Here is a 26390-nt window from a genome sequence, read left to right on the forward strand (position 1 = left end):
TTTTTGCATTGTCTTAAATTCTGTTTTGTTCTGTTTTAGCTTTATTTCAAGTGTAATTCTAACTATGCTGATTTCGCAGATCAGAGATGGGAAGTTTGTCCTTCAACAGGGGCTGGTGTGCTTTGTTTTTAGCCAAGAGCTAACATGCTTCCACTCTGAAAACTCATGTCTCAACTCTGCTCCCCAACTGGCTGCAAAACTATACCCCTCTGTTTGAGAAAATTACCAAGCTGGATGCCAGGATAACTTTGCAGCAGATCAGAGACGATGAGGGCCGGCTCAATTCCATGTCAGCTACAGCTAATGCTATGGCTAACTCTTTTGCCTCCTTACCGGCCTTGGATACCACTACATCAGGATCTAACGCTGCTCCTGTCCTAGTCAGTGACCCATGGCCCCAACTGGGAGCACGACCAAAACTGGTCAGTTGCACCGAGCCAAAAAATATTGATTACGACGATCTCATCTCTACTAAGAATGGTATTAATATTGAAAGAGTCACAGTGTTCAAGTATCTTGAAATCTTGAAATATGAATTTATGAGAAGGTAACATTCAAATCTCATGTGACTAAACTGGTGAGCACATTAAGGAAAAAAAATGGTTTCATCTATAGGGACATGTTTTCCCCTGCATTGTAGGAGGACACTAACTGAGGCAAATTTCCTATCAGTCTTGAATTATACTGACATTTTATATATGCATAATTCAGCTGTGATCCTGAAGCCCTTAGATGCTGTTTATCACGCTGCACCAAGATTTATTCCCGGTGATAATTATAATACTCATAATTGTGAGCTGTATGCTAGGTCGGGTGGCCCTCTCTCTCTCTGTAAGGTTTGATACACACTGGGTTTTATTTATTTACAAGGCCCTTACTGGTTTTTTATCCCCGTCCATTACTTTGTTGCTTTCTTTTAATGGGGGCCCTTATCGAACACACTCAGAGGATTGGATTACGTTGCAGGTACTGTTTGTTTTTTCAGAGCTTTGAAAATCCAGTTTTTGTTACTGTGCACTTGCAACCTGGAATAACATGCAGAACAAGATAAAGGTTACCTAATTTTTATCCTCAGGTTATTTTAAAAATTTTATTTATCCTATTTCTTCATTTCCAAATGATCTTGCTTAAGTTGATTCATTTGCTTTAAATTTTGACTGCTTTATTTATTCTTAAGGTTTTATTATTCTGCTAAATTTGGCTTTTTATTAGTTTTGCTTTTTATAACCATGCTATCTAAGTTTCTCATTTATGTTTCTTGGTTCCTAGGATCTTTTGTTTATCTTTTGATTAGCTATATTGTAAATGAGGTATCTACCTCAATGTATTTCCAAGTTAAAATAAAGGTTGAATGAATGAATGAAAGAAGATTAAAGGTCTCAGTCTGTCTGCAGATCATCAAACAGCTTCTGATCAACTGAAACAGACCGTGACCTGCTGATTCAATAAAACACCACAATCGAACACCAGTCAGACAGACAGGTGAGTGACAGCTGGGAGACAGGTGAGGGACAAGTGAGGGACAAGCGAGGGACAGGTAAGGCAGTGTTGATGCCATGCAAGTGAAGCACGTGCTGTGTCGTCATATACCTCCACAGAATCACTGCTGTTATAAAAAACAATTTATTTGACCTTAAAAAAACCTGTCAATCAATGTTGAAGTGAAATCCGTGTCCAATCGTGTCTTTTACATTGAGGTGATGGACGGGGTTTCTCTTTGTATCAGTGATTATTACTTTAATAATCTGTCTCATCAAGCAGGTTAATAAAAGCACCTGATCAACCTTATAGTGCATTTTTAAAGTATTCAGACCCTTTCACTTTTTTTCCTCATTTGTTTTGTTGGAGCCTCATGCTGAAATCGTTTATTTATTTTTATTTAATCGTTCATTTTTTCCCTCAATAATCTGCAGTCAAGACCCCATAATGACAAGCAAAAACAGAATTAGAAATTTTGCAAATTTATTAAAAAGGAAAAAAACTAAAACATCACACTGACATAAGTATTCAGACCCTTTGTTTTGACACTTACGAAACAAATTTAGCTCAAGTGCCTCCCATTTTTCTTAATCATCTTTGAGATGTTTATACACTATGATTGGAGTCCACTTGTGGTATATGGGTAAGAGAGGTGATCGAGAATCCAATGGTCACTCTGGCTGAGCTCCAGAGATCCTGTGTGGAGATGGGAGACACTTCCAGATGAACAAACTGCGAGAAACAAGATTCTCTGGTCTGATGAAACCAAGATTGAACTGTTAGGCCTCAGTTCTAAGGGTCATGTCTGCAGGAAACCAGGCACCGCCCAGTACCATCCCAACGGTATAGCATGGTGGTGGCAGCATCAAGCTGTGTTTTTCAGCTGCAGGGACAGGGAGATCGGTCAGGTTTGAAAGAAAGCGGAATGGAGCACAGTAGAGAGATATCCTTAATGGTAAACTGGTCCAGAGCGCTGAGGACCTCAGAATGGGCTGAAGGTTCACTTTCCAACAGCACAATGAGCACACAGCCGAGACAATGCAGAAGTGGCTTAGGGACACCTCTGAGAATGTCTTTGAGTGGCCCAGCCAGAGCCCTGACTTGACCTGAAAATGACTGTCCACTGATGGCCCCCATCCAACCTGACAGAGCATGAGAGGATCTGCATAAAATGGCAGAAAATCCCCCAATACTGGTGTACAAAGCTTGTCGCGTCATACTCAAGAAGACTCGAGGCTGTAATCGCTGTCAAAGGTGCTTCAACTAAGTACTGAGTAAAGGGTCTGAATACTTATGTCAATGTGATATTTCAGTTTATCCTTTTTAATAAATTTGCAAAAATTTCTAAAATTCTGGTTAGCTTCGTCATAATGCGGTATTGAGTGTAGACTGAAAATTAATTTAAACGATTTTAGCATAAGGATGCAACATAAGAAAATGTGAGGAAGGTGTAGGGGTCTGAATACTTTCTGAATGCACCGTATATGGAGGTAAATGATGTCATTGGGCGGAGCCATAGACAGGTGTGACTTCACCTGAACGGTCTGAAGAGGAGAGAGAGCAGGAGGGTGAGCGAAGCTGACGATATAAAGCAGAGAGAAAGAGATGTGATTGGTTCAGAGCAGAAATAGGAAGTGGTCATTCAGCTGCTGTTAGCATGTTAGCCTTTTAGATTGTTGTTAGCCTGCTAGTTGCTCTGATGACTCATCAGGACTTACCAGCTTGGCTGTTTTTCTCCCTGGTCGACATTTTGGCTGGTTTGGGACAAAGACATTGTCACTCAACAACAACAACAACACAAACATCAACAACACAAACATGAGCACAAACAAAAATAACAATAACAACCAACAATAACTACAAAAATAACAACAACAAATAACAAAAACACTGCTTCTGAGACTCAGTACACAAGAGTCAAACTCAACTTTAGGAACCAATAAATATGAATGTTTTGAATGTCTTAGAGGCAGTGTTGTTGTTGGTGACAGCTCTGGCTTCCTATTGGCTGTAAAACTTGATGATGACGACTATGGTCCCACCATAATGAAGATGAATGTGTGTTTACCTTGACTGACCACCACATCTTTGTGTCTGAAAAGAGACAGATAAGAAGAAAACAAACATCTCACTGTGCATTTGTGTTTCGGAATAAAACATCAAGTGAACTTTTATTCATTATATTGAAGTTATTCTGAAGTTTTACTAAGGGCTCTGTGTTAATGGCAGAAGCACACTTGTGGACTGTTTTCCAGCTGAACTTCATATTTGTGCAGCAGCTCCAAGTGTTAAAATACTGAGTGAGGGTGAATATTTATCAGAGGGTTTGATGATCAATAAACCTTAGGGAGATAAACAGACTGTGAGCTGTGATTTGTGGAAAGTGGGTCAATAATTTCTTTTGTTCTGTACAATTAACGATGAATCAGAATCCCCCCCCCCCTCCAAATGACTCAAAAACTTGTCATTTCATTTTAATGTGTTTGTTAGAGCTGTCTTAAAAGTCTGGAGGAAAAAGTGTATTATTTAACTAGAGTTTACACTGATTTCTCCTATATTATATAGTAAATGTTTGTCTGTGATTCATTGTTGAATTATGATTTGATTATGGAATTTATCTGAGTCGGTCTTATATTTCTGGACTTCTTTAGAATGTTTTAAAATATAAACACAGCATGTTGTTTGTATGAATTTATAATGTCTTAAAAAAAAAACACATGCAGACTGACTGCCATTCATTCATTTTTTCAGCTCAATTCAGTGTGCTTTATTGGCATGAATGTCAGGTGAACAATACTGCCAAAGCGTCAAAGATCATTTAATTCAATAATAAGATGAAAAAAAGAGAATACAATTCATTAAATAAAATAAATCAAACAAATAGATAAAATTAAAAGAAAACTGACAGTAAAACAGTAAATGTGTTTTGTGTGTGTTCCATATGTATAATAGGCTATGTCAAGATAATTATTTGTCACATTCAGTGATGTTGTTATTTGTCCCTCAGTTTGGGACATGCAGTCACATATTGTGCAGCTAAGTCTGCTGATGTCTCTCTCCTAATAGAATCTGATGCTTTTCACCGTCATCAGCTCTGTGAAGTTTGGGATTAGCAGATCAAAATTCTTAGAGTATTCCACTTTGATAATATTATGAAGTACATCTCTGTCTCTACCTCACCTGTCGTGCAGTTACCACAGACTCTTTGCTCTGTTGGTAGCAGGACTTGTTGTGTCGTCCTGTCTCTATGGTTACACTGTGGTCACTGAGTCTGTATTTGGTCAGGATCTGTCTCTGCACTGTGTCTCTGACAGTAAAGAGATACTCTGCCAGTTTATGTTCATAGTTTCGGGCCAGATAGCCATAAAGTTTGTTTTGAAGTTTGGTTTGATTTGACCAATGTTAGGCATCTTTTGTCAATTTAATAATTTGGTTTACTCTGATTAGAGTTTGGAAAGCAGTTCTGGTCTGAGGTTGAACAGTATTTGATGTTACTTGATCAGTAAGTCTTAGGACCAGCTGACAGAAGGGACTCTTTTGGGGGTTCAGTGCTTGGGTTTGTAGTGTCTGAAATCTCTGTGTCTTCGGGGCTCAATTAGAGATGTAACCTGAATTTGAGTAGGTTTTTTTTAATGTTGTTAATTAATGGGTAATGGCCCAATTCTGCTTTGCATGCATTGGTTGGTGTTTTCCTTTGGATATTTCACTTCACTGGTTCACTGACGGTACTGGATTTATTTTGAAAAGAATGCTCTAACTAATAAATGTACATAAAAACATATCTATCTATCTATCTATATCTATATATATATATATATATATATATATCTATCTATATCTATATATATCTATCTATATCTATATATATCTATCTATATCTATATATATATATATATATATATATATATATATAGATATAGATATAGATATATATATATATAGTAATGCAATTCAGGAATAAGACATGAAACAATACCTTTGCTAAAAATAAAGTCACGAAGGAGATCATGACGCTCAGGATTAATAAATTCTTTTAGGCCACATTCAGACGGACTTTTGTCCTGCGTTAAAACAACACTGGGGGTTGCGATGGTGGAGGTGTGTTGTTTTATGTACTGGTGAGAAAGTGAAATGTGATCCAGGAGGAAGCTTGAATACACACTTAAATTTACGTGGTTGGCCAATGCCTAGAGCACTTCCCCGATTGAAATGAATGAGAGGGGCTGTATTTTTTACATACAGAGCAAATACCTTCAGTTGCTAATTGTTTGTAAGTCTTTCTGCCTTAAGTTTTGAGATAGATGTTGCGAAGGGTTTTTTTTCCCCACCAAGGAAAGAATTCTGCGATCATCCACTTTAGTTCTCTTTCGTGGTCTTCCAGGTCTTTTGGTGTTGCTGAGCTCACCAGAGCATTCCTTAATTTTAAGGATGCACCAAATTGTTGATTTGGTCACTCCTAAAGTTCCTACCATCTGTCTGAAAGGTTTGTTTTGTTTTTTCAGCCTAATGATGGCCTCCTTCATTTGCATCACCTCTTTGGACCAAATATTGAGAGTTCCCACGAACAAATTCAACGTTTGGAATAAACTCCAGATCTTTTATCTGTTTGAAAAACACCACATCTGGCCATGAAACTGCTCGTCAGTAAATTGTCCAATTACTTTTGAGCCTCTGAAAATGAGGGACTATGTATGAAAATGACTGTAATTCTTAAACAGTTATATGATATTTTTGTTAAACCCCTTGAATTAAAGCTGAAAGTCTACACTTCAATCACATTTTGATGGCTTTGTTTCAAATCCACTGTGGTGGTGCACAGAGGCAAATATTATGAAAACTGTGTCACTGTCCAAATACTTATGTACCCAACCGTATGTGTATGCATATGTGTGTATTTATACCTCTCAGCGTTCTTGACCACTTTTGCCAGCAGTTTGGAGGTGGACGCAGCTTTCACTAGTTTGTTCCTGTTTTCCTCTGAACTCTCCCAGGTGCTACTTTGAGAACGCTCCATGCCTGAGGATCGCTTCACACTGGGTCCCCTGAACAAACATAGACAGATTATACACATACACAAATATATACACAGAAACACAGAGACACACATTATCATTTTAATGCTGTAGCAGCAGGATAATGATGATGATGATTCCCAACTAATAAACAGAGAATAATTTCAAAGCTCCAGAGGGCGACTGGATGTCTTTTACTGTCGCTTTGTTTTCACTGTCACATTTATGTTTTCAATGTATTTAATAATCTTGGTGTATTGATGCATTTTATGTGTAGCTTTTTATGTCTGCTTTGTGTCAACAGAATCATATTCCACATTTTATTGTTTCGCATATTTTCTATTATATGCTTCTGTGTTGTTTTAATTATGCAACATCAGACTCAGTGGACAGGGGATGAGGAGTGTAACAGATAATGTAATTTATTTATGTCAAGCATGACATTTTTTTTACTTTAATGTGTTCTACAGAAAGTTAAGATCAGATTTAACTGATTAAAATTTCAGTCATTATTAAGTTCACTGAACTGATTAAGTCTGTGACTCCAGAGAAACAAAGCTCAGCAGGAAGACGTTTAACACACAAACCAGGAGGTTAGTGAGATGGGACATGTCAGACACTCCAAGCCCAAGCTGCAGGAGGCTTGCTGTGAGGAAGAAGGAGGTGGAGTAAGAAGAGGAGCAGCAGGAGGAGGAAGTCCTCCAGTAAAGTTTCGGAGAACAGGTTAGTAGTTTTGATAAAACAGACACAGTCCAGCCTGATCTTTCTACCAGCAAAGAGTAAAGAGAAGTCAGGAGGATCCAGGATCTCGAGGAAGCACCAGGATCCCCAGGAGGTCTAGTGAGGCTCCTGGATTTCCTAGATCCTCAAAGATCTCACAGAAGTTCCTGAGGGTTCAATAATCTCCAGGAGGCCTCAGCAAAGCCCAGTTAGAGCAGAGGAAGAGGAAGAAGAGGAGGAGGAGTTAAACTAGAGGAGGTCTGCTGGAAGAGGAGGTCCTGAGGTGAAGCTGGGAAGAGAACAGGTTAGTAGTTTTGATAAAACAGCCCAGCAAGAGCTATCTAACAACAAAGTCAGGAATCTCCAGGAGACCTCAGAGGACTCCAGGAAGTCACTCATACCCCTTTTCCACCAATGCAAACCTAGTGCTAGTTCGAGGCTGGTGCTAGTGCTGGTTCGGAGTTGGTTCAACTTGCAAACCTTCTAAGAACCGGTTTGTTTTTGCACAGGCTACAGAGCCACCATAGAGCCATATCAGGCCATACGTCTGTATACGTCTCCGCTTTCCCAGCAACGCTAGCGCCAATCTGGCTGCTCTGGCCATGACTAGCTAAACTAGCGCCCTTGCCACTGTTGCCATTGTGTGCATTTAAAAAAACGCTGATATTTTGGCCTGACTTTCAGACATTTGGGGTCGACGTCTGTCAGCTGTTATTGCAATTAACGTAATGAGTTATAAACCTGTCTCTCCTCTGGTCTGCTCCACTCTATGTGTGGGGAAGGGCTAAGACACACACAGTGAAACAATAAGCAGAGGAGAGGAGGGATATGCAACTAAAAATGACAGCAAAACTCAATAGAGATTCTCACACTGAGCTGAAATGAAACAAGTGCGGTTCTTTGGCTGTCGAAACACAAAAAACTGGTTTGAGATTAGATACTGGCTCCAAACTGGCCCTCAAACGGCCTTGGTGGAAAAGAGGTATCAGACCTGCTCCTGAGGAGCCACAGTCCTGCTTGTTTTCCCTCTGTCCCTGTTCTTCCCACACTTCATCAGCTGGATCAGGTGCACATGTACCTGCTGGTCAGGTGACCCATATGTGGGTGGACTAGAGGAGGACTGTGGGTCCTGGGGGGCGGGGTTAGTAACCACAGAGAGTGATGTCAAAGCAGCATCAGCAGGAACTATAGGGTCAGATGCAGCTGACAAATCACAAAGTGGAACCTTTTTGGAGGGGGGTGGCCTTTACTGCTGTCGGTGGACTGGGCTGGTCTCTGTGGCTGGGGTGTCTGAGGAGTCTGAGGGGTCTGGGGATGGTGGGGGGAGGAGGGAGAGGAGGACAGGTCCTTTGGGTGAGGAGTTTCCTCACGCTCCTGGATCTCCTCCATCTGAGACCGCTGGCTGCTGCCCTCTTTTTTCCTGTCTGCTCCACTGTGGACAAAACCAGGACCATGAGATACTACAAACTACTTACTCTACTGATTCTACTCTTTTTACTGGTTCTACTCTACATATACTGAGTCTACTGTGTTTACTGCAATGATTCAAACCACCAAAATCCATCTGAGACTGCTGGCTGCTGACATCCTCCTTCCTGTCTCCTCCACTGCGGACAAAACCAGGACTGTGAGAGATTAGAAATTACTAATGTCACTCTACTGATTCTACTGTGATTACTTAATAATGCCAGTGATTGAGAGCTAGCCGGTACAGCTGCTGCTTAATTATTTTTAGTTTACTACAAAATTAATCCCAGGCTGCTGACTAAATCTACTGCATTCTACTTTCCTTCATTGTATTCCATCTCGGTTTCAACTGGACAGGTGAGAGCATTGGGCACATGTTCTCAAAAAAACTGAGTCAAAAAAATAGCAGATATCAATCAGATTAATCAGATCTATTTTGGTCTGCTGAAATCATGTCGCTGAGAAGGAAAATCAGTTACAGTTAACCAAACATTAAGAATGGGAACAGAGATAAAGATTTAAATACAGGAGACTTCAAAACAGCAAAAAAAAAACTGCAACAACTGTTAAAATGACCTGTGACCCACTTACAAGAAAATCATGTTTGTCCACCTACCAATGGAAGTTAGTGATTTTGAGTGTGTATACCTCTTGGCGGCGGACGATACTGTCTCCTTCCTGGTGACGGAAGTGGAGTCTCTTTTTCGTCCAGATGTTCCTCCGTTAGCGATACAGGACATCGAGTAGGCTTCACGCAGTGCAGCACCACCTGCAGGAGGAAGCACACTGCTGTTAACATTGACTATAACCAGTAAAAGACTGAACCCGACCAGTTAAAGAGTGACCATAACCATTATGAAACCAAACCAGACTAGTTAAAGCCTGACATATAAACTGTAAATACGATCAGGGATTCAGTGGTTGCTATATATAACAACAGTCAAACTCAGATATTAAACTGTTCTGTAGTTTATAGTCATCAGCCAGCAACCAAACAGTCCCATTATTGGACCATGGATATTTTACTAAACCCATCACAATCAATCAGACCTGTCCATCAGTGACTGGTAAACGTGAACTTCTGGGCCGAGCAACGTAACATCGTGTTTTATCAGGCACAACAGACAAGAGATTTTGAAAAGGAAATGTTACCTTTTCCTCCTTGCTGTTTTTTGGTCGCGGAGGCAGCGGTGTCCTCGGAGGCAGCAAGACGACGAAGGACATCAGCAAGAGCAGCTTTCATAACCGTCAACTCATCTTCCTGCTGCTGAACACGAAGCTCCAGAGCAGAGAGACGATCATTGACATCTGAGACACTCGCTCCAGACATACTGTCATCTACAGTGAGACAGAAACACTGGATCTGAATATACTGTCATTAACAGATACAGAGACACTGGATCTGAATAGGTTGCCAACTACAGTGAGACAGAAACGGTGGATCTGAATATATTGTCATTTACAAAGAAAAAGAGGAACCTGGTCGGAAAATGTCATCTACAAAGAAGGGGCAGTGGATCTAAATATACTGCCGTCTACAGTGAGACACAAACACTGGATCTCAATATATTGTGATCTACAGTGAGACAGAAACACCAGATGTTAATATACTGTTTATACTCCAATCATTCCACTTTAACACTAATCTTGAGTCCACATTAACTTTACATGTAACATCTGCAGCATCCCTGTAGACAAACAGGATGATATCATACTAACATTGTGCTAACTTGATCAAAGGTAAAAATGTTTGGTCAGATTCATTACCCCTTCACGCAGAATAGCTCACATCAACTGAACGCCAGAAACACAGCAGCACATTAGTGAGGGAGGTGTTTCAGTGTTCAGGTGTCTGTGTGCTTGTATTAGGCAGGAGTAGGAGGGTAGGGGGGTTACACACTAGTATATGTGTCATATTTCACAGCTGTTTCCCACATTCCTGAGCTCTAAGCTCCACCCCTTTACAACACACATACACACACAACCTACTTCATGTATTTTTGGATTTCATGTATGAAACAGTTGAACAAGGATAATAAATGATCTGTAAAGCTGGCATTACTAAGCATAGTCAAACCAGACTAAGATAGGTGGTTCATACAGTGTTACTAATCACATCACAGTTTACAGGACATCTACCAACTGTCATCCATGTCACTATCTAATTGACAGTGAACTTTTTATGTTATAATAACTTTGTTTTCACCATGGAAACATTTTACACAGTGTCTACGTAGGATACGTTCATGTACACTACAGAGTGTAGGTCACCTGTGTTCTGGCAGCACTAGGAGCCCAGCACACAATCACTGTAGTTATGCTCATAACACAAAAGAAAATAGACTTGAAGCATAAATATGGTTTGGATCACGTTTTCGGGTCTTTAGCACAAATACATGCAAACAGTTACTCAGCAATTGAAACAAGCTGGATCGATTGAAACAGAAACACCTCCAAAACATTTAAATGAATCAAATTAATTCGTAATATTCCTGCTAATTGTCACAGACGTTATAGATTTTTAGAAAATAATTAACTGATCTTTCTGATTGTTTGATATGTCAGTAGTGCAAAAACAGCAGAGAAAAACTAAATGTTCAGACATGCAGACGCTGCATGTGTATGCATGTCTGCTTTACTACAACACACACACACACACACACACACACACACACACACACACACACAGATAGTGGGCTCTGTAATTCAGTTCAGCTGACTCCAACAATAACTGGGAGGGAAGTCCACATTTTTTACTCAAACACACATTTGTTTTTCTGTACTTGTGAGGACCCTCATTGTCATAATGCATTTCTAGGCCTCCAGCGCCATTTCTAACCTGAACCTTCACAAAGTACTTTGACTCAATGAGGACCGGCCAAAATGTCCCCACAGTGCTTAAATGTTCTCACTAAAATGGTTTAAAACTGAAACTGGTCCTCACAAAGATACATACAAGCCTCCAGAGTTTCTGGTCCAGGAAACAATCCAACACATTCTTCATTCTTCCTGCGTGTGTGCCTGTAGGTTAGTGTGTCAGCAGTCTGTCTGTTCGTCCATCTGGAAACTGAGAGTCGAGTTACACTCCAACAGAATCAGTTCGTACGACGTGTTGTCCACCTCATCTCTACTCCAGAATGTTTCTACGTTATCTGAATGTCCACACTGCAGGAGGTGGTCAGAGCAGCTGTCTTTGGGGGTGGTGGGGGGGTTACATATGGAGAAGAGAGCTTCTCCCATGTCTGATCATGGGAGAAGCTCTCCTGAAGACATTCAATGTCGAACTCAGCTGTTCACACAAAAAGTGAAGTGCCAGAAGCAAAGAGTTGAGAGCGAAGTTCAAACCCAGCCTACTTTTTAACCTCCACACAGCTGACCAATCAGTCAGGGAGGTGGCTGTGATGTCTGAGAGCCAGACACAGGAACCTTGAGTGTGGAAGTTCAGATCAGGTAGAAACACTTTGGTTGTAACACTGGGTTTCAGTAGGAGGAGGAGAGTTGGTAACTTCACTAGTTAGTGTGTTTTAATGTGGTTTCATGACTGACTCACCTGGACACAGGTAAACAGATCTACATGCAGTATTTATAAACAGTGTTCACCTCTCTGAAGTTTAATGTTACTATGTAAATCTGTTCCCAATTCAGACCAGAGATTCTGCTCCTCTACTAACGAGCAGCAAGTTCAGTCATGTCTGTGAGGATCTGAAGAGTTAACATAGTTTCGCTGTGGTTTAGGGAATCTGAGTCAGGACTGCTAGTTCCCTAGGAATACCTGGAAATACGAGTAAACGCCTGTAAGTACCTGTGTGTTGTTGATGTTTATCTTTTTCCTTTCATCCAATTGAGTTTAGAAAGAGTTATTTTTATTAGGGTTGACCTGAATGCCTCGAAGCTTCAAAGCTTTGACCGCTGCCATGGTAATCAAAGTCCAAATCAGTATTCAAATGCTGTTTATTTAAAGTCATTTATATATGCATTATCCCAAATAGCCAGTGAAATAAGAAAAGTAATCCAGCATTATTCATTATGCATCAACATTAATTAGTTATTCTCAGACAAGGACATTTATTTTTAGTGATAGTTCTGTGCGTCACAGCTCCCATCTAATGTTACCAGCACTGACACTGGAACAGTGACACGTGACAGTCTTACAAATTACAACTATGCTAAAAAGATGTCAAAAAAGTCAAGCGTCTGGAATAACTTCTTAATTTTGTGAAGATTACCCCCAAAAGGTTTAGAGCCAGATGTCCGTTTTCCACACATACCTTTGGCCACGCTCAGTGATGCATGCACATATTACACATGCAAACCATCATTTATAATGACAAGTATTTGTTCCACATACAGTAGCTCTAAATGTGCACTAACTTAATAACTGTTTTGTGTAACTGCTTTGTCTTGTTATCTGTCTGTACATTTTGCTGTGCTGATGTTTGTGCACCTTTTATATATACCTTTAATAAAGGAAAGAAAACATGCATCGGATCAGTGTTCAACGGGCTGAATTTTAGGTCACAACCTGATGCATGATTTTCACACAAAATTTTAAAAACCAAAAGGTTTTTTTTTCCATAAGGATCAATAGAAAATGTGCTCACCTCAGCCTTTCTCCTCTAATATCTGTAAAACTATAAATGTTGATGACATCAGTCTCCAGGGTCTTTATCATTTTCACCTCCTCACAGTGCCATCATGTGACTAGTCACAAGTTTGTATTAATAATTCCTGAACCTGACACTCTTTTCTCTGGATCAACACAAACAGATAAGTTTAGACAGCATCGATCTGGTTCTAGAAAAACATTTTCAGATATTTTCAGATTTTAGAAAACATACTTTCACTCTTTATCCAACATATTTGATCGAATCTAGGGATGGGAAAATCGAGAACCTGCTCCAGTTTAGAACCGGTTCCAAATCATCAGAATCATCAAATCGTATGCCTCCGAGCATATCAACTCCTTTTATCAATGCCAGCATGTTTTTCTGACAGTTGAGCATGGCAAACAATGACATCAAACTCATGCGTCTACGCTGCTGAAATTTGCAACAAGAAGGGGTCTTGGCGCAGAGGAAAAAACAGTCCAAAGTGTGGCTTCATTTCATGAAGAAATATAACGACAGTGCTGGGTGTAATGTCTGTAAAATGGTCATTTCAAGTAAGAGTTGAAACACCAGCAATATGCTGAAACATCTTTCTATGCAACATGGCTTAAATTCCAGGACTGCATGAGTCCTACACTCTGCATGAGTGCCACTGCTTCCCAACCAAGCAGCACGTCCGTTATCAAGGGTAAATATCCTAGGTTATAACAACATAATGCAGAAAATTGATCAGGAATTGTCAAAGAAACTGATTTAAAAAAAATCAGACAGATAAGCAAAATCATTACTGGCACTGGTATCAACAAAATCTTATCAATTCCCATCCCAAATACAATCTTCACCAAACTCAGGCAAAACCACATCTTAATGACCTGATTTGGTCAGTTATACAGCTCAGTAACAACAAACTGCCTACTGCAAGGCAGTGAAAGAAACCAGAAAGCTAACCAGCAGCAAAGAGTGAACGAAGGAGCAACTACTGATAGTTTAAAAGTTGGAGAGAACAAAGACTAAACCAATAGCCTGATTCACTGATTGACCTTTTTATCCAAAGGGACAATAAGTTCATCTTAAAACATCAGAAGGTCGAGCCTCCGACATAAACAGATAAAAACATTTTGGAGAAAAACATCACTGGAATCTCTTTAACAACAATTCCAGGTTTAGACCAGAGACATCATAGAAACCCAGACCAGATCACACATGTCAGATCTGGTCATTTAAAACAGATTCATGCTTGTCCAAAGATGCACCCGTCGATCCTGTGTTTCATGAAACAACAAATTGAACGTCATTGGTCCTGAACTCATCCAGACCATCCATCCAAACATGTCTCTGATCTGACACAACATTAATGTTTGTCCTCCACAGAGAAATGTCTGTAACCGAACATCTTGCCTCCAATCCTGCTGTCAACAAAGTCAGACACCAGAATCACTGATTTGACTCTTCATTAAACCAGATCTGCACTGAAACATGCTTACAGCTGGAGACTGAGATGTGGTCTGAACTTGGTACCAGTTCCATCAGATTCTGATCATTTACAACTGAGACATTAGAGTAGAACTAATCCAGTGTTCTCTCTCCTGATAGTGATCCAGATAGATGAACTCAGCATCTGTTAAATATTTGAAAAATATCAGGAAAATATTGTAATTTCTGTAAACCAACCATTAAAACCTATTAATAATGATGTAATGATGGTATTTTAATGTGATTTTTAAGGAGGTTTACTAATGGCTACATTAATGGAATCTATTATGATATAAAGTTATTGCGTTTGTAAAATAATGGTACTTTTTAATCTATTACAATGCAAATTAAGGAAAATGTTAATTCATAAATTTAAAAAGGAGTAATTATCCTTTAAAAATAAATTCATTAATGTACAAAACTCCTTAATATTTTCTAAACAGTGACATGTATCTGCAGCAGGTGGCCACACGAACTTTTATCTAATTTATTTATTATCTTTTATTTTATGTACAGTTTTAAATGTAATTTTAATCTATTTGATTTGTTTCATTATTTTTATTTCTACATTTAAATGTTTTAGTTTTATTATCAGCTGCTCTGTTAACTGAAACACACTCTGACCTGCCATCATCTGTATGAAAGGTGATATACAAATAAAGTTTGATTGACTCATAAATGCTTTTATAAAGTTTAAAAGTTCAACTGGTTTAATCATTTTATTATTGATCAGATTTTACATCAGGTGCTGGTTTCCTTGTTCTTCAGTCTGATCTCATTCAGTTTCACTGTGACATCTATTTATATACGGCAGACTACATCCTGAAACACACACACAGAAACAAACAAACAAACTCCCTCACTCACTCACACACTCACACACTCAATCACTCACACACACACACACACACACAAAGGTGTGAGCAGACTGGATGAATAAATAAATAATTTCCTGACTCTTTGTTCTATAGATCAGAGTTCACTCACACACACACACACACACACACACACACACACACACACACACACACACACAGGTTTCCAAACTGTGGTTCCGGGACCTGCAGAATCTCAGAAAGAATAAAAGTGTTAAACATGTTTTTGACTCTAACTGAGCTCCCTACTGATCCCTGCTGGTCTCTGTCAGATCTAGGGTCTTTATCTCTGGGGGGTGGGGGGTGGGGGGGTCCAGGTCTCTGCAGTCTGCTTCAGGAGGAGCACTTGCTTTTGTGGCCCAGCAGCCGCCGGAGGGGCGGTGCAGAGTCTTTCTGGTAAATACAGCAGTGACACGTGTAAAGCCGCCAGAGGCGCGTGCGACTCTCACCGTCCAGCCGCTGCACGGACAGGTGACCAGGTGAAGTTGAGGGCGCGAGCGTCGGCTGAGACTCACCTAAACTGCCGGTGAATCCGTCCATTTTCCGGGAGAAAAGCGGGAGTCCGGGCCGGAGGCCTGCGGGAGGCTGAGCGCACACTGCGGGCCTCCGTCCGGGTTTTTCCACCGCACCGGGGGGAGGAGAAGGCGAGCCGAGCCGAGCCGGGTCTTTACCCGCCGCGCTGCCCGCCGGGTCCGTCCGTCCGTGAGGCCGAAGATCCACTGTTTTCCTGCGGGCTGGAAGAAGAAGTCGCTCCCCGGAGGATCCGACAGCCTAGAGGGAGGTGAGAGAAGCCGCGGAGCCGCAGACACGACGGACCAACGTTGCTGCGCGTTTCCGACTCCGCCTGATCTGGCAGCGCGCGCTTCCCCTGGAGGAGGGGGAGGAGGAAGAGGGGGAAGAGGGTGCACAGATAGGGAGAGAGAGGGAGAGAGAGACAGCGAGAGAGAGAGAGAGAGAGAGAGGGGGTGAGTGGCAGGCAGGTCAGGTTTCAGAGTTGAGCTGCTGCTGCTGCACTGCGGAGTGTTTCTGTTTCTGTGGGTTCAGATGCTGCTGAACAGCGCCGCCCTGCGGACACACAAGCATACATACACGCAAGAAGTGATTGAGTTAGGCTTTCATTAACAAAGGTTGAGCGGGAAAATTCAGTTTATTGATAACCTTCTGTGGGTGTTGACAGCCAATCACAACATTTGTTATTGTATTATTGGTGGATGTCTGCTGAACGATAATCAGATGTAGTGGTAGGTCAAGTAACCACTGGTTTTTGTTGCATAACGTCTTTGAAGCAGCTAGAAAATAAAACAACTCATTGCAAATTTTAAACAGACATGATTTAAGCTGATTTATTGTTAATAAATTCATTTAATCCGAAAAAAAAATTGTGAAGCTGCATTCGACGTTTACATGAACTGTCTGACAGGAAATAAACAAGTAAAATAAAAATAAAATATTTAAGAAAAAATCAGAAGTATAGTTGTGAAGGTTTCCCGCCTAAAGGAATAAGATACGTAAGGTAGAAAACCTTCAGAAATATTCTCCATTACAAACATCATTAGAAAGTATGTGCAAAAACTTACTATGGGATTTGATTTAACCTATTTATTATTAAGATGTTAATCTGTCAAAGGTTCATTTACCTGCCTCGGATCAATGAAGTGTATCTTAATTGATTAATTAGATTGTAATCAATAAATCAGACCAAACTCTGTCATTACATTTCATTCATGATGTCTAATTCATTCTTCTTTTACATATTTTTCTTTTCATGTCATGCATAATCACTGTGATCACTCTGATCTGATCTACTTTTTAAATAAAGGCACTTACATTTGAACTTTTTAAATTAAAAAATAAAGTTTAAACTGTTTAACTTTCACCAGTTTTGAAGCTCTGAAAAGAATCAAACAACAAACGTAGACCAAAACTCTTTTTATTTTGTTGAATATAAAAAGATAAAAATTCACCTTTATAAAAAACAGAATCCCTTCTGAATAAAAGTAGTCTGTTTTTTTTTAAAAAGCAATGAAATGTATAATTCATTAATTCATCATCAGAAAGAGAAAACAATAAAAGAATTAAAGCTGAAATTTTACAATAATTCAGAATATTTTCTGTTTTGTTGTGATCAGCTTGAACATCCTGAAATCTTTATTCATAAAAAAACTTAAAAAAACACTATTTGACCAAAGCTTGTTAACATGAATCCAGTGTCAATTAAGTTCTCAATCTTCATATTTAATCCAACATGTGATCACATGACCTGAAGCCTTTTACAGGAACTGTCCATGATTTTAATGATTTGTGTTTTGAGATGAGTTTATCTTCAAACTGTTTGAAGTCTGATTCTTCTTCTGTGGTGTCTAACTCCCAGTGTTCAGTACTACTATGTACTACATACTGATACTATATGCAGTACTCATACACTATGCACTACATTTGTACAGGGAGTCTGTAGTCTGGATTTAGGACTCAGTGACAGCCCGAATGAACCTTTATCAGTTAACCAATGAGAGCTCGACAAATCCACATTTCCAGTTTGTTTGTTGTAGGTCTAAACATGGCAAAATCAGTCAGTCAACCAATCAATTAATCTGACGGAAAATTAGTCAGCAACCAAACACTTGATGTGTCCAGGTTCACATGAGAATTTGTTGCCATTCTTTGTTGTATATGTGGCTGATTATGGTAAAGTGAATATTTTTTGTCAAGACAAAACAAAACATTTGCAGACATCAGTCTGGGCTCTAAAACACTGAGACGGACAGCTTTCACCGTCACAGTTACACAATTAACAGAAATATTCAGAAGATTAGTTGATAATGAAAATAATCGTTAGCAGTATGCTAAGTTTTAGTGTTGGAGGTGGGCCATCTTCATGTGTAGTGCTCTGATTGGCTAAAGATTCAGCGTCCACATAAAATTTTATGCATGTGTTTATACACATTCATATCAGCTGTTTGCATCATTCCTAAACAACACAAAGCTATGATCATAAAGCGGGGGGGGGGGGGGACTTCCCCTGCTGTATCACACCTGGATGACATCACTGACTCCTCCTTCTCTCAATGTCCCAGTTTACGCCTCAACTGAGATACTAGAGAAACTAGAGACAGGTTCCCATTTTAAAAATCACTGACACTTTTTCATCATCATAATCATCAGTAAGGACTGAACTGTAAACAGCCAATCAGGTCGAAGGTCACACTGGTTCAATAAACATTCAAAACAGTAGAAAAAGGCCTAAATTGCAGTATGAAGAGTGGCAGTGCGAAACTTCTTAAATTGCAGGAAAAATTAAGGCAGTCTGGTGCTGATCAGCTACAGATCACTTACATGATGAAGCGCTCACTGACAGAAAATCAAAATATAAAAATAACATCAACAGAACGTCAGAAGTCCTCAAAGATTTTAGATGGATTTTTCAGACGGGAAAAAAATAATCTTTCAGGACTTCAGGGGCTCCGAACATCTCTCAGTCAATGTAAACAAACAAACAAAACCAGATCACCATGTTTTCAGTTGCGATAGCAACAACATCATCACAAGACTGAACTGATAATGTTAAGATACAACAGAGTGACAGAAGAAGAAGAAGAAGAAGAAGGCACGTGTCTGACTGTAGAAACTTGGTCCAGTAACACCTGGTGTAAAGCCTCGCCCCCTGCAGGTGTAAGCTCTGCCCTGAAGATGTAGACATCAGTAGCTGAATTTGACCTTCTCAATGTCAGAGATCAGAGTCCTGGCCAAGTAGATGCCCACCATCTGATCACAGAGAGAGAGACAGACAGGTAGACAGGTAGACATGTCAACAGGTGGACAGGTACACAGGTAGTAATTATTGATTTGTATAACGCAAAATTACACTGAAGTTCTTTCAAAATAATGTTACCACTCATTTTATTTTTGTAAACGTTTTTCTATTAAAAGTCTGAATTAAAAGAGATTTAAATTTAAAACATTTTGAAAGGATCAGTATCATCTTCAAGACACTCAGTACTGTTGCAGTGACAGTACAAAGTTGTAGTAGTACACAATGAGTACGGATGCAGTTGCAGTACTGTGATGTTGAGTATACAGTATTTGTACCTGCAGCAGAGAGATGACAATAAAGACAATGGCCACAGTGTAGAGATTTCCAGGTAACCAGTCCTCCAACGCTGCGATACACCCTTTAATATATATATAATCACTCCACTCCTTCTGCACAGGAACATTGCAAAACGTTACAGAACATTAGAGAATATGTTCCTCTGAGAACATTCAGGCTTACTGTTATATTATCAAAAGTTCTTGTTAGAACCTCACCTTTGGTCTGTTTCTCATGTCGTATCCACACTGAGTGTTCACCACTGAGTCCTGAAATAAATACAAACTGTGAACATCAGGAGGAATGATAACATAACATAAACATAAACAGAACATCAACAGAGTTAGAGTCAGACTTGGTATAGTTTTATGTAACCATGGTGACTACTGACATGTGTTGATCAGTATTTGTCAGGAATAAACTCACAGCAGGATCAGTACGGCAGCAGGAGAAAGGAACTCCACACTTCTCTCTGCTCCGATGAGTTCCGTTACAGCTGAAATAAATGTTCAGATCCCAATCGTCCGGTCCCTCAGCTCCACAGCAGAGGTTCTGTATAAAGAATACACCTCAGTCAACTGGAAACATGATACTTTGCCCATCAGTAGCAAGATCCTAAAGGTTCCTGAGCTCCACAACAGCAGTTCTGGTACAGAAACAAGATTCTTCACCCAGCAGAAACAAAATACTAACGATTAAAGGTTCCTGAGCTGAAGTGAAGTGTTTCAGTTAGACAAACAAGATACTGAACTTGTAAGTAAACAAAATACTTCAAATAACAAGCAAGATCCTTAAAACTTAACTAAAAGTTCCTGAGCTCCACAGCAGTGGTCACTTACACAAAAATATTTCTACCCGCAAGAAGCAAGGTACTTCACTTAACATGAACAAAGTCATTTTGAGTTTCCTGTACTTTTCTCTAAACATTTGAGGGCAATGGTTTTCTATTTTGTTACATATTTAAGTGATTAAAATTAGAAATGAGAATATAATTAGTAACAAGTGATGACTTACCATCATCTGCAGAGAGTCGATGAGGTTCTGCAGATCAATGTCATCTCTGTACGCTTTGACGTTTGCCAGGAAGAACTTGTTGATCCATTCTCTGACCTGACTCTGAAAAACTACCGCCAGCACCGCCGCTGTCAGCTCCAGGAAGAAGATGAAGCCAATCACACCTGAAAACTGATCGAAAAAACAAACAAAAAAAACAAAAACAAAAAAACCCAAAAATGGTTTTAAATGTCAAAGAAAACGTACAGCAAGATGTTTTCAGCTGGACCGCAACAGTGGGGCCAGACCTATAAACGCTAATGTCCTTGACTGACTGACTGACTGAATGCCACATGACTAAGTCTCTCGTTCGAAATGAATAGGCGCAAACAGTTTCTATTGTGTCATCAGGGGGTCGTTTCTGTAGAAGAGAGTCGCCAGAATTTGCCCCTCCGCAGGCAAAACCTCTCTATGTGTCTCATTCAATTGACCGTATGGCAACTGACACGGACATGAATATGCTTCTAACTTTCTCTCTGAGTGATCATTTTACAGGTAAATATATCTGAAATCACAACACAGCCGTTGTCTTCCACTTATGTGTGTGGTGATTCTGTCAGAGGACATCGCAGCTATATCGGGACTTTAGCAGAGCAGAGCAGCAGCTTGGAAATGGCTTGGAAGTGACTGCTGGTTAACAAGTCGTCTTAATGGGCCGCGTTTCAGTCACTATTTCATACTTGTTCCGTTGTCTGACGACAGAAACAGAGAAACATGTAAATGAGGACAGATTTATTGGGAATTCAGCTTCATTATATTGGTGTATATGTGAGCATAGAGTAGAAGAGAAGCAAACAGATAAAGGGCAGTCCGGCCATATTCTAGGCTTTGACCTAGAAACTTGATATACAAACTTGAGCAGACAGATGTTTTTCAACATACAAACTTGAGCAGACAGATGTTTTCTCTCAGAGCTCCCACACAGCCAGCGAAGCCCAGGATGAAGGTGACTCCACCGACCAACAGGACCAACCACACTGGGTCGAAACCATGCAGCTGGGTCACCTTGGTCAGGTCCAACAGGACTCCCTGTGAAACAACAGAACAGGACAGTCAGACCAATAAACCAGTCAAGAGTCAGACCAGTACAACGAGTCTAGATATTAGATATTCTCTCAGATATTAATATGATGTAAAATGTTTTTATTAAGTTTATGGTTAATATAATTATTTCTGACTGTGTGTGTTAATTCACCTTTTCACTCCAGGCCCAGAAACCGACAGCAATGAAGGCAACTCCAGCCAGCTTCAACACAAACAAATACACACTAGCAATTTGACAGATTCATCAGACACCAGCATTTATGCCGTGGATTTGATAAGACACCTGCATGTCGAATCTGCTTATCAGTTCCTAACTTTTGGATATTTCAGTCACACTAAAATGCTCACTGCAGAGTTTAACTACAGTGACCATTTTACTGTCCATAAAAATTGTACTTATCTGGAAGGACCTGCAACATGGATCTAACGTCACATCATTTGTTATGCAGTACGTCAACAAAACATGTGAGAAAAGACATTTCTGTTTACCTCTTTGGACCATGGCTGACTTCAGCAAACACTCGAAATGGCTTAGTTTCGCTAAAAAAAGTTGTGTTGCAGTCTCCCAGCCACAATAACACCCCACAAACAGCTAATGTTAACAGTAGCAACGTCTCACACTCAGGTACAAAACACAGATGAGCTGACACTCACGTATTATATTGAACGTAAATTAATTATGTTTTCTAACATATATTTTTCTTGGATGCGAACTCAGAGCACCCCTCCACCTCTGATTAATCCCCAGAGACCCACCTCTACTACAGAAACTCCTTTCACTTTAGCCATGAAGGGGAAGATGACGAACGAGAAAGTGGATGAATGTCACCAAGTGATGACAAAGTTTAAGGTGAAGGGGATACATCCCTTTGCTATGGTTAAGTCCCCTCCGTTTAAGTATGCAAAATGCATCAATGATATCTGGTTATTCACAGCAATATCTAACATTAATAATAATAACTAACATGATAGTCTACAGTAAACTACAATGAGGCCTACCCCATGATAGGTGTAGCATAATAATGTGAGTGTAATGTGCAGGGAGATGACCAAGGCACTAAATACCAAATTCAACCCTGCCTTCAAGGAAAAATAAACTTACTGTCACAATTGCCAGTTTACTGATTATACCCTAAATATGCCAAGAATAAAAGGTAGGCTATTTTTTTTTCTTGAAATATTTGTTCTTTGTTTCTCTGCAAAAACTATTGGAATCGGAACCTAGACTCAATATGCAGAATTGGAATTTATAAAATTGAAATGTTACCCAACCGTATTGTGGACTGTATTTGTAAGTCCACGTCAAAACCGAATCAACGTGAGGAAAATGTTTCTGACAAAGTCTTTGGCTCAGGATGTTTCATAATAACTCTGACTCTTCCTGTTTAACCACACAGGAAGTAACAACATCAATTCCTCTTAACCAACACCCAGGTAAACACACCAACAGATAAAGACATCAACAGATAAACACGTAGATGTATGTGATAAGGTAAACATGGACAAAGGTGAACAAGTGATCAACAGGTGAATGTATGTGTGACGAGGTGACTCACCCAGAAGATGATGTTGTAGCTGAACATGAGGTATTTGTAGCAGCAGCTGACCTCAGTGTTCGCATATCGATAGTAATACATCTGTCAGTCAAAAAACTGTTGTTATATACGTACTGTTATATATTCTACAAATATATATGGTTGTGCGGTATATTCTATATATATCCTGTTATATATTCTACATATATACTGTTACATATTCTACGTATATATGCAGATCACTAACACACTGAATGTTAGCAGTTAGCTCCTGTGGGCTAACTGAACATTGCTACCCGCTGTTAGTTTAACTGAAGCTAATCAGTGGTTTTTAAAGGGAATTTTTTCTTTCTGATAAATTACCGACACATTCACCGACACATTCACCGACCCCCCGGTCAGTCTGTAAGGTACTGCCAGCTACCAATACTCGTCGTTATTAACCGTTAATTTTACGTTAATGATGAGAAGTTTGTGAAGTTTCAGTTCGTTGGAAGCTAACAGGAAACGGCTACTGCTAACGCTAACAGAGTACCGTGTGAATACATCGAGTGTTTAATTGGAGCATTTTTTTGTAACCGAGTAACGTTCATAACGACCCGGTCAAGCTTACCTCAGATCAGTTTAATCCAAAGGCTTCTGTTTCCGATACTTTAATCAAACTAAGACGCCCTGTTTGAAACGGCCAGTAGCAACAGCAGCAGAAGAAGAGGAGGAAGAAGAAGCTGCTGCTGCTGCTGTTGCTGCTGCTGTTGTTATCGACTCCTCTTTTTCTATAATATTTACAGTTGTAGACACACCAATTAAAGGTACGTTAACGCCACCTTTTGGAGAGGCGAGGGACTGCAGAATTGCGGTTAAATACATGTCATTACTTTGTATGATCTCAGTCGATGTGAGGAGGAACACACTGATGACATTTAAAAGAAACAAATAGAAAAGAATAAAATAAATTAATATGCCAATAAGAGATAAACACAGCAGAAAAACAAACACTTGAAACACCACAGCCCTCCTGTGAAAGATGAGATGAAATATAGACCAAATACCAAATAAATAAAGAGACCAGATATAAAGATCTAAATAAAGGTGAGTCCAGGTGATATAAAAGGTCCTTCAGTCTTTGGGTGGCTGCAGGAATAAAAGAGTCTAAATTCTTTGTTTTGAGGACCGTGTAACCCAACCTGAGGGAGGTTATATTGTTTATAACCAGATCAGAACAGTTATCATCTGGGCCTTGTTGATCAACCCTTTCGCAATAAATGTCTGGGGTGCAGCTTCAGCTTCCGATTGCCTGGTTAAGTTGGACTGAGACGACACAACCAAATTAAATAAAACCATGGTACAGGCAGAACAGATTCAATAAAACAACGATAAAGCTGAAGATGAGCGTCAGACTGAAGAGAGGATGAATGAATGAATTAATGATTGAAGGACAGACCTCCATCTGTCATCACTCAGTTATTTAGTCATCGGCTGTCTGTTGTGTTACTGGGACGATCGCAAATCACAGCTCTGTGCTGCCTGCAAGTTAATGACTGAGCTGTTAACGTTGTGAGGAGCTCGATAAGGTCACTCTGCTGCTCTTGACGAGGACAGTCTGTCCTAATTAGCTTCATGAGAGACTGTTGAGGTCACAGCAGGTCATATGGTTTATTTCTGTTGTCTCGGTAACCAGCAGGTCAGCTTCCGGCAACAGAAACATGTCCCACTGAGACGTTCATCACCTCAATTCAGAAATGAATTAATAATAATCAATTTTTAAATCAATCAATCATTAAAAAAAAAAAACATTAATTATCGGAGAGAAGTTTGAGGACATTCATTTATATTAATTTTATATAATTTGCATTACTGAGAACTTTTCTGGCGAACTTTTTAAAGGACTCTCTGTTAGTCTCTGCAGCCTGAATCCTGCTGTTACCATGGAGATGGTGACCTGATGTTCTCTGTCACCATGGAGATGGTGAAACAGGATTCTAGGTCAGACTCTGATGATCAGCTGCAGTTTGTTAAAACAACACAAACACACATAGCGACAGGATGTTTACAAATATTTAGACTTTTCCAACACAGTTTGACTCTTTGGAGACAACCCGAGTGAAATGTTTGCCTATCTGAGACATTACCTTTAGGAAATGTGTGTTCACATTTGACACGGTCACATCCTCCGACTCAGATAGAATATTGGATCAGTCCTCACCACAGGAAGAAATACTTCGACTTAGTCAGAGGGGCCAGAGGAATGGGGTAGAGTATCTCAGGGGACCAGCAGGAGGAGTGGACAGAGGCAGACAGGGAGACCTCCGGCTGACTGCCCAGGGGCAGACCAGGGGCGGAGCCAGAGACCTTTGGCGGACAGCCCGGAGGCCTGCCAGACAGTCTGAGGCGGAGGCAAAGGAAGGACTGCTCAGGGGGGCGGTGACAAAGGCAGGTCTGCTCAGGATGATGGAGACACAAGGATGGGGACGAAGGCAGGGACGAAGGCAGGTCCACTCCAAAGGGCATCCACGAGGGCAGGGCCGAGGGAAAGTCTGCTCCAGAGGTCAAGCATCAGGATGACGACGAAGACCAGACCGCTGGTGGGCAGTGATGAAGGAATGATCCTTCCGGAGACTAACAGCGAAGGCGGTTTCTCCCTGGAGGCTGACGGTGAAGACGGAATCCCTCTGTCTGATAGAATCCCCCTATCTGTTCCTAAGTCGGGGTTCCTGATTCAGGAACAGATAGGTTGTCTACTCCAGCCATGTCGGCAGGGACAACTGACTCAGGAACAGGCGATAGGCTGAGGCTCTGTGATGCCGGGCAGCTTAGAAGATCGATGTCTCTGTGACTGACGCTTCCTTCTAGGGGCACCCACCCCTAGATATCTTGGGGCAGTAACCAGATGAGTCCTGAAGAAAGGGGACTGCTTGAGATCTTCAAGGTCAGGATCCAACAGGAGGCTGGTCGACTTGGTCGCAGGAACATGCAGGTGGCTAGCTAGTTCTGGAACAGGAGGCTGCAGGATCACGTACCCAAGGTGAATTGGCTGGAGA

At 40.4% G+C, this 26390-nt stretch overlaps 2 protein-coding genes and 1 long non-coding RNA gene across 5 annotated transcripts in view; 1 reads left to right on the forward strand and 2 right to left on the reverse strand.

Annotated features, from left to right (window-relative positions):
• LOC120796353 (echinoderm microtubule-associated protein-like 4) overlaps positions 1 to 16724 on the reverse strand; it is a 49292-nt gene extending 32568 nt beyond the window's left edge. Inside the window, exons 1-7 of one of the 3 annotated variants that reach the window (XM_040139098.1) lie at positions 16149 to 16723; positions 9831 to 10016; positions 9327 to 9447; positions 8437 to 8643; positions 6381 to 6521; positions 3548 to 3573; positions 3198 to 3233 (exon numbers count right to left, since the gene is read on the reverse strand). In XM_040139098.1, coding sequence (XP_039995032.1) covers positions 3198 to 3233; positions 3548 to 3573; positions 6381 to 6521; positions 8437 to 8643; positions 9327 to 9447; positions 9831 to 10016; positions 16149 to 16173 — 742 coding nt within the window. In that variant the 5' untranslated portion in view covers positions 16174 to 16723. The other 2 variants (XM_040139099.1, XM_040139100.1) reach the window with 2 other exon arrangements.
• LOC120796355 lies at positions 12133 to 15416 on the forward strand. The gene is made up of 3 exons (XR_005708373.1): positions 12133 to 12238; positions 12324 to 12472; positions 14657 to 15416. It is a non-coding gene; the product is annotated as an uncharacterized LOC120796355 (long non-coding RNA).
• An 823-nt stretch (positions 16725 to 17547) lies between the features above and the next one.
• tspan14 (tetraspanin 14) lies at positions 17548 to 24109 on the reverse strand. The gene is made up of 9 exons (XM_040139101.1): positions 23966 to 24109; positions 23374 to 23454; positions 21969 to 22019; positions 21656 to 21802; positions 20735 to 20905; positions 20147 to 20272; positions 19939 to 19989; positions 19720 to 19833; positions 17548 to 19395 (listed from the first exon to the last, which is right to left on the reverse strand). The coding sequence occupies exons 2-9, from the start codon at positions 23452 to 23454 to the stop codon at positions 19330 to 19332; spliced, it is 807 nt and encodes a 268-aa protein (XP_039995035.1). The 5' UTR covers positions 23966 to 24109; the 3' UTR covers positions 17548 to 19329.
• Between the last annotated feature and the right edge of the window lie 2281 nt (positions 24110 to 26390).

This window comes from Xiphias gladius, chromosome 11, assembly GCF_016859285.1.
Source record: "Xiphias gladius isolate SHS-SW01 ecotype Sanya breed wild chromosome 11, ASM1685928v1, whole genome shotgun sequence".
Classification (NCBI taxonomy): Eukaryota; Metazoa; Chordata; class Actinopteri; order Istiophoriformes; family Xiphiidae; genus Xiphias; species Xiphias gladius.